Raw genomic sequence first — 20,352 nt, forward strand, 5'->3', positions numbered from 1 at the left:
TTGTTTGAAATCATCTTGGCTCTCCACTCTAACACATGCATTAGTGTACGACTCACCCTTGATGGAACCTTGTCTTCTCCCATCCCCACGGCTCGTGGGCTGAAACAAGGCTGTCTGCTTGCGTCATCCATTTTCAACTATTTCATTCATGACTTAGCCTTTGCATTTCAAAACCTCAACTCTGACTCTCCGAAGATTAACAATCACCTTGTCCAAAGTTTAATGTACGCTGATGACATGGTTTTGTTATCAAAAACCCAAATTGGTTTACAAAAATTGTTGACAGCCTTCGATGCCTACATTATCCAGAATGATTTAAGGATTAATACCAACAAGTCCCAGATAATGTTGTATCATCCAGCCAAGAAGAACAAATCGTTTGTGTGGAACATTAGTCAGACAAACCTACTGATTGTCCCCAAATATACCTATTTGGGCATGATATTTGAGCTGCGTGGAACCTTCGTTGCACATTTAGATGGGGTTCAAAAAAAGGTGACAACGGCCACATCTCAAGCTAGGCTGATCATGTCCAGATATGGCAAATTCTCCATTGTTCCAGCTCTCGTCTACTGGAATCAAAGAGCAGTTCCATCAATATTGTATGGCCTTGAAACCCTCACTTGTCAGTCTAAGATTGCCTTTTACAAATGGGAAAGCCAGTATTGGAAAAAGATTCTTAATTTACCAGCTTGCGTCCCAATTTCATGGATCAGATATGAGTTGGGTTTAATCTCATTAGAGGCTTTACATATTTGGCGTCTGTGTGCGCTTTTTAGAAAATGCATCATAGCTTCTAAAAATCATACTTTACTATCGGAACTTTCACAACACATGTTTAACACAAAACAAAAATTCTTTGTCTCATGGTCTACTACTGCATATTATGCTTTAAGCAATGCAAGTGTTTCCTTGGACACTTTAATTAATAACCCTGATAAGGCAAAGACACAGCTGTATGAGTTTGATTGGATTAAGACAGGTGAAACCTGCCGAACCTACTGTGATGGCAATGTTTTCCGGTTTCCTCCAAAAAAGATGCGCACACTGCCTCTATATCTAGTTAAATCACCAGCGGCCAACATTCGAGGTGCAATCATGCGCTTACGTTTTAACATCTGGCCCACCAAAGCCATACTTCATAGACGCAAAATAATATCGGAGAATGAAAATGTCTGCCGCTTCTGTAAGAACGGCCTTCAACCAGAGACATTGGAGCATCTTATCATTGAGTGCCCTGCTCTAATCTCTTGTAGATCCAGGCTTTTGGGACGCCATTGTCGGTATCTAGGGTTTCTTGAATACGAGGAATGTTGGCAAACCATTCTGAACTCTGTGTATTTGCCAATCCAAATTGCTGTTATCAAATTCCTGGAAAGTCTTTTGTTGGTAAACCCAGAAATTTAAGTTCACAAAATACGGATGAAGCAGCTCTTGTCCAGTTACATTGAGGCCTAGCTGCTGGCCTTTGAGTTTGAATATGCCTTATCAATCAATCTATGATTTAAAGTAACAACTGGATTGTTAGAGGCAGCCAGACATCATGTTTCAGTATTGTTCTGTGTGCGTAACCCATTCGAGAGTTCTGTTTTAATGTTGAATAGATATTTTGTCCTGTTTTACATTATCTGATTGTTTAAAAAAAAAAAAAAAAAAAAAAATTTAAATATTTTCTATCATTGTGTTATGATGCTCTTATCTTTTATCTTCTGTATCTTCTTCATCTTCTTTTGAAAGGTTGATTTGTTTCAACCAAACAATAAAACAAAAAAAAAAAAAAAAAAAAAAGTAACTCATGAAAAAGTTGCTAAATAATCCATGGTAGCCAAATGATTTTTCCTGGCACGTCACTGGCTGGTTGAGAGCTGGTCAATAATTACAGTATTGACTGATATTATGTTTCTATAGTCAAGATCGCATATTTCAAATTACACCTAATGTGTATATTTGGAGTGTTTATAAAAGCAATTTACCACTGTGCTCGTACAAAGGCTCTTTTCGGTCCGCTATAATTAATGGCAGATTCAGCAAGGATATGAGATGTTAAACAGCACAGTCACGGTGCCACTTTGGATGAAGACTTTTTGGAGTATTAAAGTTGTGGGGTGAAGTGGCTGGCTGGGGTGGGTAGTCTGGCTAACATGAAATGTAGGATTACATTTCCAGATCAAGGATTCTTATTTCTTAATTTCTTTTGACACCAAAATGGAAGATGCTTTACAAAGATAGTGCCTGCCTTTTTGGAAGCAGTAATGAAGACACAGAAAGGTGTAAGTTTAAAGCATGTCAACATTATTGTTTAATTGTTTGAAAGAGGTCGTGTAACATCTACCCAAAATAAGATGGCATGGAGGACATTTTGTGCCAAACTGTGCTTTCACTGTGTCCTGATTGCCATTCATTGTCTGATGCTGTACGTACACTTGGTAATATAAAAACTATTGGGTTTTATAAACTAAATATGAACTTTTGTGATCTGGCAATTACACAATCATATTGTTGTACTTATACCATGTTATTGAAAAATGTGTTTACTGTTTTGCTTTTATATCTCTGCCTTGAATGTGTATGATGCAATACATTTGTGCTGTTTATTTAATTTTGCACCAGTTTTGATTACACCAGCTCTAATTTGAAAAAGGCTGTCAGGGGCCGAAATACGTGGAATTAGAGGGCATTTATCTCACTACAGTTGAAATTAAAATTCATGTTGCAATCACCACGAACAAGGTGCTTTTGTCCTGGATCTTTTTGCATGCCTCGGCATACTAGTTTTACTATTTCTGACGGGTTTTCATGTGGCTTATCGTCGGTCCAGTGACTAGCGACATATCGATACCTACAAGAAACAGAGGGGTTATTCCTGTCCCCACCCAATACTTGGTTACAACCATATTTCACTTTCAATTAATGCTGAATGAGTCACCCAACGGACCAGCTGTCACTGTGAGCCCAGTATATTTTTTTCATTTAAATATGGACTGCAGTTCAGTAGATATTGGATATTAGCAGCCCAGGTTGAGGTGACAACCACCAGGTGGCCAGAAACACAAGCTTTACTGTATAGTAAACCCTGTACAACAGCCTGGCCACCAGCATCTCGTCCCCGGTCATAATTGTTTCCGACACTGCCACCAGCTCTGTCCACGCCGCCCCCCATTTCCCTTTTATTCTCTGCTTCCCACTTGACAACCATCTATCTGGCACGGTCAAACCTTTGGTCACCACTTACCTGGGCATTTCATCCATCAATGGTCCCCGCTTCGCCAATGCTAAAAATTGACATATAAAAGAGACACTTTTTTCTATGTCAGTGGCTGCTACCGTTGAAGTTTTTGTTAAGGTCATTCTCTGCATGTTAGCCAATGAAAGAAGAATTACCTTTAAAACAAAGCCATTATCCTCCGTCTCTTTTTCCTGGGGTACAAATAGCAACTCTGCACCCCAACTCAGCACTGCATGTCTGTGCTTTTTGGTAATTCCAATCTTGGTATGTTTTTAAAGAACTCTGCACCCCCATTTTGCATTGCATTTCTGTACTTTTTGGTCATTCAAATCCTGGTGTCTTTTTAACAACTCTGCAACCCCACGCATTGCATTCCTGTGCTTTTTGGTAATTTGAATCCTTGTGTGTCTTTAGCAACTCTGCACCCCCATTTCTGGTACTCAAGTATTTCTATTGCATCCGTTTTCTCGCTTTCGTGCCTATTAGGCTGCCTGGGGAGTTTGTGTTTGTGATGTACAGTCTCTCCTCTGTCTTCCATCCCTATCTCTCTGCCACCCCTATGGCACTCACCATTGCCCCTATCTATTCTAACTGCTATACTATGAGCTATCCTCCCTCTCTCACAAAGTCTGGAAGGAAAACGTTTAAAAAAGACATCCTGACCACTGACGCCAGCCAATACATTGCAGACATTTATGTCAGTGCAACTTCCAGACAGATTGTCACTGATGTCCTCTTTTCTGCCCCCTCTCTAGATCGCTGGACTCCTCATCTTATCTACACTCTCTTTCCTCTCACATCTTCAACCATTAATGGTGGCACTAGATGGGAAGTACTCTTGGTGAGCTTCTCATCACCAAGGTGTATCATTAATTTCTATTGCAATGACACTATCATGGCCCAGGGTCCTCAGCCCGGCCTCCTCCTCTTGAACCGTTACTTGCCACCCCTCACCAGCTTCCTTCCCACACCTGCTACACCTTCTTCCTCTCTCTCTCTCTGTCCCCTCCTCCTCTTAACGGTGTACCACGCCCTTGTACCCCTCCTCAGAAAACTTTCAAATGCAATGACATCTTGCATTTAGCCACACTTAATGTTCACTCTGCTATCAAACACTCTGCTGACATCTGCCTCCTTCTTAAAGACATTGACCTCGATGTCCTTGCTTTTACTGAGATGTCTTTCAATGCCAGCTCAGTCACTGTATTTGACTCCCTTCTTCCTGATGGTGGTGGGGTTGCCCTGATCTTCCCTGAGTGGGTCCCTACTTCCTTCATACCCAGGCAGCCATAATCCTCCTTCAAGAGCCTGGTCTGCAAGCAAGTCATCTCTCCCACTTCCTCTCTGACCATTGCCACTATCTACAGGCCACTTTGCTCCATCACGCTGCTCCTTTCCAAATGGGCTGATTTTCCTCCTATTTCCTCACATCTTCCTCTAAACTCCTTCTTCTGTGTGACTTCAACATCCACCTTGGCTCTGCAATCATGGGATCCACTCTCTTCTGTGATCTCTACACCTCGTTCTCCCTCTCTATTCTCCCACTTGGCTGGACACACTCTTGATGCCTTGATACACACTGATCTTTTGCTCCCCCCCTCCACTCACCACCCAATTCTCCTGGTCATACCACTCCCTCCTCTCCTTCTATGAAACAAGTGTCTCAGCTGCCACCTTCATATCCACCTTCACCCCCCTCAACCACCACTGCAGATTCAACCTCTTACTCTGCTCTCAGTAACCTTCCACATGCCATCACTAACACTCAACATTCTTGCCTCAGTCATGAAGATCTGCCTGAAACATGCCTCCAAGTGTAACATCTGGTAGGATTCTGAACTTGCAGCCGTGAACCGCAAATGCAGAGCTGCGGAATGAACGTGGTGGATATCAGGCTCACCCTCTCACAAATTGGCCTGTCGCCTTCTCCAAATACAATACCAACTCTCCATTCGTTCCAAGAAAAGGGCCCACATCCAGGCTCAGGTCTCTGGTGCACCTTACAACATGACTTAACTCTTTAAAATCTGCAAGGAACTAGCCATCCCTTCAGCAGTCTCCTCCTCACCTCTTCCCTCTCACGCCCTCTGCAATTCATTGACCACACATTTCACTGCAATAACTCAGGACATCCTGAGCAAGCACCCTCTCTTTCTTTCCCCCCTCACCTCCCTTCCCCCTGCCAACCATGGCATCCCATCCCCCCTCTGTCTTGTCTTTTTCTCCTACTTCTCTCCTATCACATCCAATGAAGTCACTAGCCTTGTCCACTTAATGAAGGTCTCCTCCAAACTGGTCACCCCCTGTTCTTCCAGAAGTTTTAAGGACAATATCGGCTCTGTTGCCCATGCACTTGCAGATTCCTGCAATCCCTCCTTTGCTACTGCGTCTTTCACGTCTTCCCTCAAGCACTCTCTCGTGCGCCCCCTCCCGAAACAGCCTTCCGCTGACCTATCATGTCCAACTAAATACCGCTCCAACTCTATCACCCCCTTCCTTGGGAAACTCTTGCAGAAGCTGGTCTTCCCCAAACTGACCCAGCACACTGAGCTTGTCGGTTGCCTACATGACCATCCATCTGGATTCTGAGCATCGAGAGGCACGGAAACTGCTCTCCTGAACACCCATGATAAACTGCTTGCATCTCTTGATTCTAACTCTCCAGCTGTTCTCATTCTACTTGATGTCTCCTCTGCATTTTATATGGTCAAACACTCCATCCTCATAAAATGGCTCTATGATACCCTCGGTATCTCGGAGCAGGCAGTGGGCTGTCTGACCTTCCTCAGATTATTCTGGGCTCTTTCTCCTCTCCCACCTGCAGTGTCCCGCAGGTCTCCAACATTTCTCCCTGGATCTTTAACATCTATCTTGCTCCACTTGCACACCTAAATTCCACTTTCTACCCTTACTTCCAGTGTTATACAGATGACACACAACTCTTCTTCAAACTACCCACTGATCCTCTCCTTACTTGCTCCATCATTCTTGATTGCCTATCTGCCATCCAGTCCTGGTGTGCCTCCAACGATCTCTGCCTCAACTCCAGCAAGACTGAGATCTTGCCCAGTATGAGCGAGATACAAATGAAATATCATATCGTAAAAAATATCATATCATTGGGACTCCTGCTCCCTTTTTCTTCCCCTCACTCTGGCCATCCTCTATGGGCCCTCGCCCTTCTCCTACATCTGAAGCCAGAAACCTTGGAGTCATCTTCGACTCCACTCTTTCCTTCCTCCCTCACATCCATGACCTTGCCAAGAAGGCCCACTTTCTACTCCACTGGCTCAAAAGAATCCTTCCTTTGCTTACTTTTCCTCAGAAGCTCAACTTCTCTAGAGCTCTGTTACTCTCTAAGCTGGACTACGGCAACAGCCTCTTCCTTACTCTACCCTCTTCCTCTCTACGTCTCCTCCAGTTTATCCAGAACAGGGCTGCAAGACTTATCCTTGGCCTCAAGCCCAGGGACCGCATCTCTCTAGCCCTCAAATTTCTCCACTGGCACCTGGTTGCTGCAAGGATCAAATTCCAAACCCTCTGGATCATCCATAAGGCTATCTGGGGCTAGGAACCACGCGTTCTACAAATGGCTCTCACCAAATACTCTCCCTCAAGGTATTTACGCTCCTCTGGCACCAACTCTCTGCATGTCAAGCGCTTCTCTAAACAGCGGCTGGTGGCCGATCTATTTCCTCGGCTGGCATCCTCCTCTTGTACAGCCTCCCCCTTCCTCTCCATCTTGAGCCGGTTCTCCTCGAATTCTGGAGGCTCCTCAAGGCTTTGGTTTTCACCTCCTCCTTCCCCCTCTCCCGCCTTGCTAAATCCCATAGTCGCTGAAATTGGTGACCAGGGCCCTTATGTGTCCTTCCGGTTCCTACCCGTCTCCCCTGCCCCACCCGCCCACCCAATGGCCTTCAGCCTACTCCCATTCCCAGCACTTGCAGTTGGGCTCCAACTGGCCTGAGCTATCTCACAGGCTTGCATTTATTGTTTTTTTGTCAGCTGACCACTCTTACCAAGTGATCTCTGCCAGGCACTTAACAGCTGCCTGCTGCCACTCCCTAGGACTTCCCTCCTGGTACTCCTAGCACTCTCCCGCACATACTGGCCAGTAACGTCAGGTCGTGTTAAGGCCTTTGTGGTTGGGCCCTGAGCAGCGACCAGCCTGAACAAGCCCAGGATGTATACTGCTTAAATAGTGTCCTGGTTCCATGTTTTTAGTCCCCTAATTGGTAAGCTTGTCCTAATAGTAAACCTTGCTACTTTATGAGAGCCAACTCCTCCAGGCCATATCCAACACCATGCAGGCTTTCTCTGCCTCCTCTTCACGTCTTCACACTTGCCCACCAGCTGCCTCCACTCTGCCCCCTGCTTGACGCAGACAAAACCCTCTCACTGCACCGATCTCTCCCCTCATCCTTCCAGTGCTTTCTGTTGCTCGTCCATTCCTCGCCCTTTCATTGCGTTTGGTTTCTATGCTGCATGCGCACTCCTAATCTCGTTTGTGTTGCTATTCGCCAATCACTAGGCATGGGCCGGGGGATTAGTAGCTATAACCCATTAGGTGGGAGCTTTACCTCTCAGAAACAAAACTGTTAACCTACTGTCCATTATTAATATGTGTCAATGTGAGGGCGTGCGTAGCGGAGCGGGTATTTTAATCCGCGTCTGTGATATACGCTCCAACAGAGCACTTGTCACACCGTGTGAACACGCGCATCCACTGCTTTCCTCACTAGGGACGCAGAAAGCTTTCACTAGACAAGACGAGACACGGAGAAAAAGCCCACTGTGCCAGCAATCCCTTGCACCTGCATTCACTCTGTATTTCCCCCTCACAGGGCGCCATACTGCTTGCCCAGAGGGCACGGTCCCTTTACACACGAACGGCGGCTGCTGCCATGCTGAGTTCGTGCCCACTGCCAGTCACTTTTAATCTGACCAAAGATGGTATCCATTGGCACTCGGTGGGCACTGGGTAGCCTCCGTGTTACAGACACAGCAGTGCCTTGCAAGGTATGAGCAGGAGGCAGAGACCTGCTGCCGTTCAGTTTATGTTGGACATTTCCAAGCACAGGTCTGTTTACATGTCGCTGTCAGGTTGAAACCGTTCTTTTCAGTGCAGCACACTAGAGCATAAACTGGTAGCAGACTGTTTGTTGTTTTTTTAACTCTCAAACTCAATAACTGACCTAAAAGAGCGTATGTAGAATAAACGGTGTGAAGGGAGCCATGCTGCCATTGCGGGTCCTGGAAACTTCATTTAAAGGTGCAAGCGTCGTTGGCATCCCATTCATTGGTAGTGCGCACTTCACTTGACTGCCGGCCGATGACAGCACGGCACGCTCACGCGAGCCATCCCAGGCATTTACAGCACGGCTCCTCCTCTGGGTCTCGTGTGGTGGAAGCGGGTCTGGCTTTCTGCTTCAGCTCCCTCTCCTTTCCATCACGGCGGATGACAGCCAGCCAGCCAGCGCTCTGTGCAGCCCCGTGCTTCCACCCAGGGAGGGGCGAGAGGCGCACAGACGCACTGACAGACCTTACCTCCACAGCCTCCGCCAGCCACGCACCTGCGGACCCGTGCACATACGCGACTGTGGTGGAGTGTTGGGAGGCAGTGTAAAGGCGGGGTCCCTCTCTGTATAGCTAGGCTGAGAATGTTCGTGCATGCTGTGTGGATAAATACAGATACAGGGTAGCAGTCGGAGACAAGTGGGATCTTTTGCTGCTTTTTTTTCTGAGCATCTGCACGAATATTGACTAACTGATCAACAATGATTCCTCCGAGCAGCGTGATGGAAGACAGCGTGGAGCAGGACAGCGAGACGGGATGCACGGAGCAGCCGCCTTCCCCAGCCTCCTCCAGCGTGAGCCAGGAGTCAAAGGTAGGTCACTTTTCCTCGGGGCTCTTTTGTGCAGTGTTTCCCATTTTAAAGACACGACTTTCTGTGGTCGAGTAAGAGGACGTATGATGACAAAGAGGAGTGTGTATTGATTATGCAGAAAAGTTGTACCATTGCTTTTGAAAATGGTCAAGCATTGTGATGCTCGCCACTGTCACATGGGCGCGGAATGTTTGGTCATTGGAAGCACGATGTTAGTGTTACTGAAAATAGTGAGCGCATGCTGGTTTTCAGGAAGGGCGGGTGTTGGCTGCAATGCAAACGTACACACTTCACAGAGGGTTATCAGGGTAAACTCATGAACATGGCACGGTGCTACACTGCTGGAACACACATGACCAGAACCTACTTTAAATTGCCCTGTGTGCATTGCCTGTTTTTAACAACGGCAGATTGAAACCTGGCTAAAAAGTTTGATTTCCCCCTTCTATTTACTTCTGGGGGTCTGCCGGTGCTCTGTACTGGAGGACGGATGCAACGGGCTCAAATTCTCCCTACAGGTGTCATGGGAGTGTCTGCCTGACAACAGGACCCTGAAAGTGTCGTTCGAAATAATCCACAGCGGGAGAGGGTTGTGATGAGAAGCCCCTCTCGAAACCACAAGTCCACTGCTCGCCACATGACAGGTCTACACTGTAAACACTGATAAATATGTCCAGCGTGTGTGTGGTATCGCTTAGTGCAGCAGGTTCGGCCAATGGGAACGTCTCACTGAGGGTAGTCTCTGATTACGCTCTCCTTCCCCGCGTGTTTACTGAATAGGTTGGTACGTCAAGAAGCCTCAGCAGTTACGCAAACCAGCTGCAGACACCGAGGCTTACCCGAGAGGGACAGGTTCAAGTCAGTGTGTCTTTCCCAGTCGGTCTAATTTGCTGGATATTCTGGGTCACGTGACCGAGTACAATGCTGAGAGTCAGAATAAAACTTTGAGTTTTTCCACACACCTGAGGGGTGTTGAAAAATTCACACGCGGTTGCTGCTGAATCCAAACACTAGCTCCAGTGATAATCCCGTGCCAATTCCAGCAGCGCCACCGCAGGAAATGGGCCAGAACAAGACAGAGTAGTGATCTGGTAAAACTTGTCTTGCCACAGCACTGCCCTGTCCCCAGACCCAGCTGGCTAGCACAAGACACTCTTCCGTAACTGCTGGACCCCATATGCATGCAAAATGCCATAACCGACCCACCCACCCCGCATAATGAGTTAGACCACACAGTTTGTAAGTGTTGGCAAGAGAAGGCCATAGGATTTTATTGTTACAGATTTGGTGATGAAATAATAACAATAATCACATATCCATATGGTATCATACTTTTGGGCACTGGGTCCAGAGGTAGCCCCCTCTGGCCCGTGCCGCCTTTCTTGTCCCACGACTTGTTGTGGACACCATACAGTGCCCTGTAACTCTTTTTCCTTTGTTGTTCTCCCTTCTTTTCTAGGGTGGGAGGGTTTTGCGGAAAAGGTGGAAGGAATAGAGGGCACTGAGTTCACAGTGTACCTGCAGCCTGTTTGAGACCCCGTTCAGGGTCTACAAACAGATTGTGATTTTCTGTAGAGCTGGAAGCTCTTTTTATAAGACCCAGGGCAAGCCCTAGGTCTTTGAAGTGTGTCTGTTGGAAGCTGACCAAGCCCACAGGCCGGCAGAGCCGACTGTCTGTCCCCCCAGGCAGGCAGGGGGTGTGTTCCTGCTCACTCAGCCTGCCTATGTTAGATCCTTAGGGCGCGTAGCACCCTGCTGCTTATTGGAAGGGTGAGGTGATTTTCTCACCTCACCCTTCCTTTGCTTTGTCCTGGAGGGAGTCTCCTGACTAAGTGGTGGAGTGGAGAGGGGCCAGGTCCGGATAGTGGGGGGGGGGAGCTAGCCCTCTCCCAGGCTTGCTTGATGGCACCAGCAGTTACCCTGCCTCGCTGTGGTAGACCCTGCAGCATTGCCCATAACTGCTGGACCTCATATGCATGCAAAATGCCATAACCGACCCACCCAACCCGCATAATGAGTTAGACCACACAGTTTGCAAGTGTTGGCAATAAAAGGCCATAGGATTTTATTGTTACAGATATGGTTATGAAACAATAACAATAATCACATATCCATATGATATCATACTTTTGGGCACCGGGTCCAGAGGTAGCTCCCTCTGGCCCGTGCCGCCACACACGGGTAGGTTCTCGGCTGCCCGTGTTCCCCCAAAAGTGCTTATCTCCAGCACCTGTTGGTTGGGGTTGAGGAAATTTCTCTGAAGAAATGCTCCATGGCAGGTCCTGACAGGTGTGTGCCGTCCTTGAGAAATAGGTCAGGATCTCCTAACTTGATGGCCGGGTGTTTTATGAACCCTATGCCCCTGGCTATGCAGAATTTTTCTATCCCTCTGTTGGGTTTTTTTCTGGAAATGTCGATAGATTTTTAACAGGTGGCCCCCTGCCATTTTCGTCTGGGCAGGATGGCTGAAAAATAGATTTCATTATCTTTCCAACTATGGGAGATGCCTGCTAGAGATGCACATATTTCCTCGAGCAAGCTTCTTCTTCCTGTGGACACCAGATCATTGCCACCTAAATGTATTATCAAAAATTCAGGGGGATCCCTGTAGGCGACCAGGTCCGCTAACTTGTCATGTATGTCTGCCCAATGGAGCCCCACCAGGATGCGATGGTATTCTTAAATGTTGGAAACTCCTTGGTTTCTTCTGCCCAGCGCCCTGTCCTGAAAACAAACGAGTGGCCGACTATCCATTTGACCGGAGGGGGTTGGTCCATTTGGCTGGAGGTTCTGGTGGGAGAAAAAGAAAAAGGGGGGTGGGTTGGAGGGGGTATATTAGTTCTGGCCTGATGTATCTTTTGTAACAATCCGACTTCCATCCCCCTATGTTTTTTACTTGTTGGGGGTGAGTCCCCCTTGTCATGCTGTGGTTGCGGCCCCGATTCTAAACAAGTGGGTCCCAAATTCCTTGGGGTCCCATCCTGCCATGCTAATGGCTTTTGATAGAACCCCTTTGAATTGGTAGCGGCTTAGTGCCGAGGCATCCCTGTGAATTAGGAACCTCCCTCCTACCTTTGGCCTCTGTGGATAGTATAGGTTGGTGATGCATACTGGGCAGTTTGTTGCATCGTCAAGGCAGCGAATGTTAATGGTTCTTCTGACCCCCGTTTTGGATTGTTGTATCTCTATGGTGACACTGTCCTGTCTAACCCTGGTTTCTATATGCCTAGACCATTGCTGGCTTTGGTGGTGGAGGCAATGAGTTCTCCAATGCAGAAAGCCCCAAAATATGCCAAGGAGAAAGCGGTTCTAAATAACAGGCCTTCTTAAGGATGTTGGCAAATGTTTTCCAGTTGGCTTGTTATTTTTACTAATTTGTCAAAATCAAGTGGGTGGCGGGTGTCTATCTGGGGTCCCTCTATTTTGCCCCAGCCCTTCATGGCATAAGTGATAAGTGCGCTCTGGGTGGGGTCTGTCCCCCCCCAGAATTTGGAATAGTAGGATATTGCGACTAGGTGTCTTCTTGCCCAATTCCTTTTGTACCCTTTGGCATGTGCCCATTTAAAAAACATTTCTATCTCTTTTACTGTTATTAATTCAACGTGGTTTAAACCTGTTGTTTTAAACACATTTTGTAAGCACTTACTGTATTGTGCTTTGGTAGTGCTGGCCAGCACTTTCTCTGCCATTTCTGTAAGGAACCCCGTACCAGGGTTCGTGATCTCTGCGAGCAGAGTGTAGTTGGCACCCGTATTTGAGGTGCCTGATTTTTCTTGTACATCCCAGCCTTGGCTCTCTGGTGGCGGCGTTGATGTACTCTCTTTTATTTTCCCATTATTTCCCAGAAGTCCGCTGGTATTAATGTCATCAATTCTTGGGCGTGTGGCGTTAGCTCCCGTAATCTTGTCCACTGAAAACGAGATAAAGCATCTGCAATGTTATTGTCCATTCCGATGATGTGTTTGGCTTTTACCACAATTTTCTGTTGTATCGAGACCGTGGTAATGGCTCTTAGGACTTTTAGTACCAGCTGGCATTTGGTGGTTCCTCTGTTTATGATGCCTACCACTGCCATGTTGTCACACCAAACCAAGACTTCCGTGTTAGCTAGGCTGCCTGCCCCAGAGGCGTATTGTTAGCCAGATGGGAAATATTTCTAAAAGTGTGATGTTTTTTGTCCATCCTGCCGACTGCCATGTTTTAGGCCATTGCCCGGCCCCCATTCTGTGTCAAGGATGGCACCAAAACCTTTGTTCCCGGCTGCGTCTGTGAAAAGGGTTCTCTTGGCCCATGCATTCATTTTTGTGCGCCACAGGATGCCCCCATTTAAATGTCTAAGGAAGTTCTCCCAGATTTTTAGGTCCTCTTTCACTTCTTTGCCTAGCCGGATATGCTGATAGGGTTTGGTGCAGGATTTGGTTTTGAACTCGAGACTTCTGGAAAAAACCTTCCCTTGTGGGATGAGTCTGGCTGTGAAGTTGAGGCTGCCTGCCAGTGATTGCAATTCTTTTACTGTGCCCTTGTCTTTTGTGCTTTGAGTTCGGATTTTTTCCAGTAGTTCAGCTATTTTAGTGTTGGGGATTTTGCAAATACCCCTGGCTGAGTCTATCTCAATGCCCAGGAAGATTATGTTTGTGGATGGCTTGGTTGTCTTTTCCTTGGCCAGAGGGATGCCCCATCTGGTGGCCATCTGCTCCAGCTCTGCTAATGCCAGTTTACATTCTCCTGACACTGAGGGGCCCATGACCATGAAATCGTCTAGGTAGTGTATTATTTTTGCCCGGGGCGCTGCTTCTGAAAAGCCCACTGAAAAAATGATCGGAACTGTTGGAATAGGGCGCAAGAGACTGTGCAACCCATGGGGAGCATCTATAAACATAACATTGTTTCTCAAAGGTAAAACCCAGCCATTGTTGGGATTTAGGGTGGACCGGCAAGAGTCTGAAAGCGGATTCGATGTCCAACTTGGCCATTAGTGCGTTCTTGCCGCATTCTTGTATGAGTCTTACTGCCTCCTGGAATTGGGTATATGAAACTGCTGATTCATTATGCGGAATGCCGTCATTCAGCGAGTGGTCCTTTGGATAGGATAGGTGATGAATTAGCCTCATTTCGCCTGGTTCCTTTTTGGGAACCAAGTCTAGCAGTGGGACTAGGTAGTCATGGAAAGGCATGGCGTCCCAGGGGCCCCCTATTCTGCCCAGGCTTAGTTCTTTTTCCAGCTTGCATTTCACTGCTTCTGGGTTGTCCCTGGCGGAATTTAGGTTTTTGGGGATGTTGGGAGACCCTGTTCCTTTAAATGGTATGATAAAACTTTTTTTTTTTAAATCTTGTAGAATTGCTGCACTTGCTTCCTTGTCTGGGTAATCCCCTAGTGCTTTGCTGAAGTTGCTAGGGTTGATGGGTGTTCTGCCTGGTGCTAATATTGTTTGTTCTTTTGGCTGGCCTTGGTGTTTGTTAATCCTTTGGATTTTTGGTGGGGAGTCTGGTGCAGTTGCTGACTGGTCGGTCGCTACTGCAGTTTGCACAGTTGTGTTTGTACCAACACTCTTTTCCCCATGTGCATAGGTTTTTTGCAAAGTTCCTCCATGGAATATTGGCTTTGGGCCCGTGTTGGTTTTTGTTCTGTCCCTGAGCATTAGATTTGGCCCCCCAGGGCTGGTTTTTCCGAAAGGGCTGCTCCCCTTTTTTGTTTTTCTCATTATCTGTGCCCTTGTTGCCCTGTGAATTTTTGTTGGGTTTGGTTGTTGTTTGTGTGACTTCTTCCTCAGATGGAAGTTCGGCGTTCAAAATGTATAAGTCATTTTGAACCTCATCCCATTCTATGGCATGTCTCTCTGACATACTCCGTCTGAATCTGATGTCATAGGCCAACCAGATTCTGCCTTTTTGGGCAATTTTTACATCTCTGACTTTATCCATGTAGGCCCATAGTTTGGCCCCATCCCCGGGAATTTTTTCCAAGTATATGGTAGCTAAAATTGCAAAGGATTTTAGCCAGTTGTCCCAGTTCTGTTCTACCTGGGCATTTCTAGCTATTGCTTTTTCTTATATTTTCTTGGGATCCCTAAAGGCGTCCCTCCCTTTTATTTGGGCTTCAATTAGTGAGAAGATTTCAATACATTCTTTTGCCCATATGGCTTCATTGATTGTGATGTCTATGTTCCAGGCTAGGTATCTTTTGTATCTATTCAAAATTTCCGTTTGGAAAGATTTAAACTTTAGGTCTAATTGAACACCGGTGATCATTACCGTCTCTGGTTCGCCACATTTGGCTGCCTCTTTTTGCCCCAGTGTGCTGGCATTGGGGGTTGTCCATGCCTTTAATGCACCATCTTGGTTGGGTGTGGCAGTTGTTGTTGTAAGCCTAATTGGGCTTCGATCAGTTGTGCTGGTGAGTGACGGGGGTGTTGTTGCTACTGCCTGGTCCACCGTTGCTGCTGCAGGTGTGGGCAGGGCGGGGGGTAGAGGCGGTATTATGATAACTGATGGCTCAAGGGGAATGTTGTCGTTTCCTGAGTCAATTGAGTTTGTAGGGACTGTTGTTTGCTTCTAAAATCTAACATCATTTGTTGTATGTCCCTCGTGTTTTTGCACAATGTTGACAAAATATTACTTTTTTTACCTTTACCTGATCCTTCGCTTGATGTCTTCTTCTTTGGGGGTGGTGAGGTCTCCCCCAACTCGGGTGGCATGGGCATCCCTTCTTTAGGTAGGCCGTATAGGTTTTCCCTGACCCATGCGCAACCATAGTGTTCAGCTGCCTCGATTGCTGCAAGCAGGTGGGGTGATTTGGCTTTTGGTGGTGGGCTTGTACTTGTAGTCCCCTGTGATTTTTGTTTGGGAGCCATCTGCCTGTTGAGTGAAGAAAAACACATTTTATTCTGTGATAAAACTTTAACTCGTGGCTTGTTTGTGAGCATTTATGCCAGTTTTCTTGGAATAAACGGGCCGTGTTTATAGACAGAAACAGGTGGGGGGGGTTCTTGCTTGAAAATATTTCTCCACCCCTCTTTGCTGAGAAATGTTTCATTTTTGTATTGTGCTGAAAAGACCCTCGTGATTGGCTCTTGCGGCTTTCTTTGCAAAGCTGTGTTGCTTTGTGTCATCTTGCTTCCAAACGAAGTGCTGTTGATTTAAGATTCATTAAAAAAAAACGCTGGGCGGGCGCGTGGCACCATACCCGGTTTACTTGGTGCGATGCGTGCCTTGTGTAGGCAGTCAAATTGATTGTTAAATATAGCCTTTGTTATTATTTTTGTTAGCGAACACGTTCCAAGCTTATTTCTTTTCAAAGGCTGTCACCTTTCCTTGCACGCTTTGAAGTGTATCTGTTGGGGACTGACCCAGCCCCCAGGCCAGCAGAGCCGACTGTCTGTCCCCCCAGGCAGGGAGGGGGTGTGTTCCTGCTCACTCAGCCTGCCTCTGTTAGATCCTTAGGACGCTTAGCACCCTGCTGCTCATTGGAAGGCTGAGGTGATTTTCTCACCTCGCCCTTCCTTTGCTTTGTCCTGGAGGGAGACTGCTGTCTCTTTACTAAGTGGTGGAGTGGAGAGGGGCCAGGTCCGGATAGTGGGGGGGAGCTGGCCCTCTCCCAGGCTTGCTGGATGGTACCAGCAGTTACCCTGCGTCGCTTTGGGAGGCCCTACAACATTGCCCAGTCTGAAGCCAAGATATCGCATGGACGAGCAACCCATGCTTCAAGTCTTCAGCAGGGGGCAGGGCTTTAACTACGCATGGGCTAGAGCTCCGGCAATCCCCAAATGTTGACACAGAGCCAGGGCTGTGTGCCAGGGCTCCCCGAACTGACTTGCCCAAAATGATATCCAGCTCTACTGCAAATGAAAATGACTGCCAATACTGCTCTTCAACAGTAGATGTCACTTTCAGCCACGGTTACAACCATAACATAAATTAAAGAAAGGTGCTTGTTTTCAAAGATTGGATGGAAATTATACCAGAATGCATTGTTTGATTTTTTTTACAGCACCAACTAAATAATTGCCATTAGAATGAGTTTCATTTGTAAGAATCATGGATTTCTTTATAAAGAACTGTGGGATTGCATGGTCTGCTGACATATTTTCATTTGAGGTTCTATTTTATATTTGAATATATTTATTTTGATCAATATTTTTTAAACACATTAAAAAATGCATTAAAATACAATTAAAGTCAAATGTACTGCTTTTCATTGCACATATGGACACTTGATTGGTGCTGTTGGGTCAAACCTTTAGTTACATAAGCTCCACCTCTTTTAAAGGTTTATTATCTACTTGGGAAGTTGTACAAGACCCTTTTTGGGACCCACCCCCAAGTATTGAATCTTGATGCGTAATAGCCGCCACCCCCTCAATTTCTTATCTCACTTAAAGCCCTGGAAATGGGTCTGCTCGTTGAAGCGTGGGTTGCTTGTCCGTGCGATAACTCGACTTCAGAACAGATCTGTTCCCAGGCCCAGTGGCCAGATCTGGACACCCGATGGACAGGTCTGTAATAGAAGGAAGGAAATGTTAGCACTCCAAAGACAACACATTAAATATAATACATCTATAGTCTTACGAGTCTACGGTTAAATTGACATTAAAAGTGCCATTGGGATGGAACCATGTCAGAGAATGGCCTGCCTGTAATTTCCTGCCCTAGATGTTGGAACGATATAGAAAATGAAGCGGAATGTAAACACAACCATAAAAGTCCCTTTTCATCATTCACCCCCTCCATCAAAATGTAATGACTGTCCCCAGCAAAACAGTTTTCCTCAACAGTGTCACCTCACCTTGCCTAATTTGTTTGGCATTGAAGAACTGTCATCTCTCTGCCCCGTGCATTCAACTTTCTTACACAGTCATTCTCCATTTTGCTGACGTAGACAAAATTAACTGTGGTAGCCCTCGGGCCTTACACGTGGGTGGTAGTATCGTGAGGTGAAATCATTGCCTATTTAAACAGGCTACCACGCGTCATGGCCATTCCTGAGCACATCTAGAATCTGATTCACAAAGAACTTACTGTAGAAACGATGACTTACTTCTGAAAAGAGAAGCGCGAGTCAGAGCAGGTAACATCCTTGTGAATCTAATAGTCCCTCTGTGTGAGTAACCAACCAGATCCCCCTGATCTACCTAATCTTCTGGGTTCCTTTTCCTCTTCACCTCACCACTCCCATTTTCCCACCACTGGCACATGTCTCGGTATCTCAGGCGTGGGCCCAAGATGAATTCCAAACAAGTCACTGTGCCAGGAGACCATTGTGATGGTATCAGGGTCTGGCACAGTATGAATGATAGTTTACTTGCTTTACTTTTTTTTTTGTTGAAATTTTATTTTAAGATTTTAACAGTAACAAATATGAAACATCCAGAAGAACAACAATATACAAAATACAAATTAGCACACAACCTTTTAACCTGTACATATTTACAAAACCTCCCCCTCCCCCCACCCACAACCAGGGTTCACATCAAATCATCCATTAGAAATCAGTACACGGCGAGGAATTTCCCCCATATTCCCTCAAATGCAATAAGTTTCCTGTTCCTATGAAATATAACCCTTTCCATCTCAGCCATATCATGCATTTCATCAATCCAAACTTCAATCAGAACAGGATTAATCGTTTTCCACCCGCTCAAAATAATTTTATTACCAACCATCGCACCTCGATAGACACACTTACTTTGAGATATTGGTAGATCCTCCAAAAGAACGTTGCTACCGAGTATCAAAGTCTTAAAATCAAAGTTTATTTTCTCATCCAACACTGCATCACAAATCCTGCCAAATTCAAACCAAAAGCCTTGCACTCTAGTACACGCCCAAAACATATGCTCAAATGTACCCATATCATGAACACACGACCAACAGTCTGAGCTGTCTGACATTCCTCTATTGAACAGCCTTTCAGTAGTCCAGTATACTCTATTGATGATTTTAATCTGTCGGGACCTCTCCACTAGGCTTAAAGAGCAAAGTCTTGTATTAGTACACATACGTAACCAGTGATCTTCTTCAATAGTATTCCCGATCCTTCTACTCCACTCCTCCCTCAACAAAGCATTGCTTTAAAATTTTCCGGCAATCAAACCATAGACTCGACTCACCTGACCACCTCCACCTACTTTAGGTTTCTGCCACAATAAGTTAACAACTAGACTTTGCTCTAAGTCAATACCTCCAACAGCACTTCTGGTTTTACGGTAATCACTCATACAGAAATGTGAACTATTGAATTTTGATTGCAATTCCCGTGCAGTCAACCAATTTCCATTGTCAAAGAGGTTGCTCACCCATTGCACTCCCGCCAGAAACCATTCCGACCAAAACAAGATTTTCCCATCACATCTAATACCCGGATTTATCCAAATTGAAGCATTAGGATCCTTCAAAGCATCGTACCCCAAACAATCATTCAAACTCACCCATAAACTATGCAGGCATTTTGTCAATGGGTCAGCTACACCCCTTAATTTTGGTACAGTTGTCAACAGAGCTCTAAGGAGAAAAGGACCAAAATGACTACTCTCAGGACACAACCATTCATCCGGATTTGGCTTCATAAATTCCAGTAATGTTTGCGACAAATAAGGCAAGTGGTAAGATCTATAATGTGGTACACCTAAACCACCTTTTGTCCAGGGGCAGTTGTAATTTACATAGCTTTAACCTCGGCATTTTATGATCCCATAAAAAACTTTGGGTTAGCCTATCCAATTCCTGGCCAAATTCTTTTCCAATAACCAGAGGGATCATCCTAAGTATATAATTAATTCTTGGCGTGGAGACCATTTTCAGTGCGTTAACTTTCACCCATAAGGACAAATGTAAAGCACTCCATCTCTCCAAATCAAACTTATATGCAGTACAGACCATATTCATGTTTTCCATTACATATTCACATATATTCGGCAAGATCCAAACACCTAAATATAGCAGTTTACTCATACACCATTTAAATCCCCATTGTGTAACAAAGTTCTTATCGCAAAACGGTACCAAGGGTAGAACTTCTGACTTGGACCAATTTATTTTATAACCTGAGAGCCGATTATAGTTTGTCAAAATGCTCATAAGTTTTGGAATTGAAAGCCGAATATTTTTCAGAACCAATAGCAAGTCGTCTGCATACAACCACACCTTTTGTTGTACACCCCAACAGCTCACACCCTGTAGATTTCTCTCCAGCCTTAGCATCATCGCTGAGGGTTCAATACTAATGACAAAAAGCAGAGGGGA

At 45.8% G+C, this 20,352-nt stretch overlaps 1 protein-coding gene across 1 annotated transcript in view; it reads left to right on the forward strand.

Moving 5' to 3' along the window:
• The first annotated feature begins 8,560 nt into the window (after positions 1 to 8,560).
• The window catches only part of STAC (SH3 and cysteine rich domain), a 1,207,284-nt gene continuing 1,195,492 nt past the window's right edge, over positions 8,561 to 20,352 (forward strand). The window contains exon 1 of the mRNA XM_069613195.1: positions 8,561 to 9,114. Coding sequence (XP_069469296.1) covers positions 9,004 to 9,114 — 111 coding nt within the window. The 5' untranslated portion in view covers positions 8,561 to 9,003. The remainder of the gene's footprint in view (positions 9,115 to 20,352) is intronic.

Source organism: Ambystoma mexicanum, chromosome 5p, assembly GCF_040938575.1.
Source record: "Ambystoma mexicanum isolate Mex_15411 chromosome 5p, UKY_AmexF1_1, whole genome shotgun sequence".
In the NCBI taxonomy this organism is placed as follows: domain Eukaryota; kingdom Metazoa; phylum Chordata; class Amphibia; order Caudata; family Ambystomatidae; genus Ambystoma; species Ambystoma mexicanum.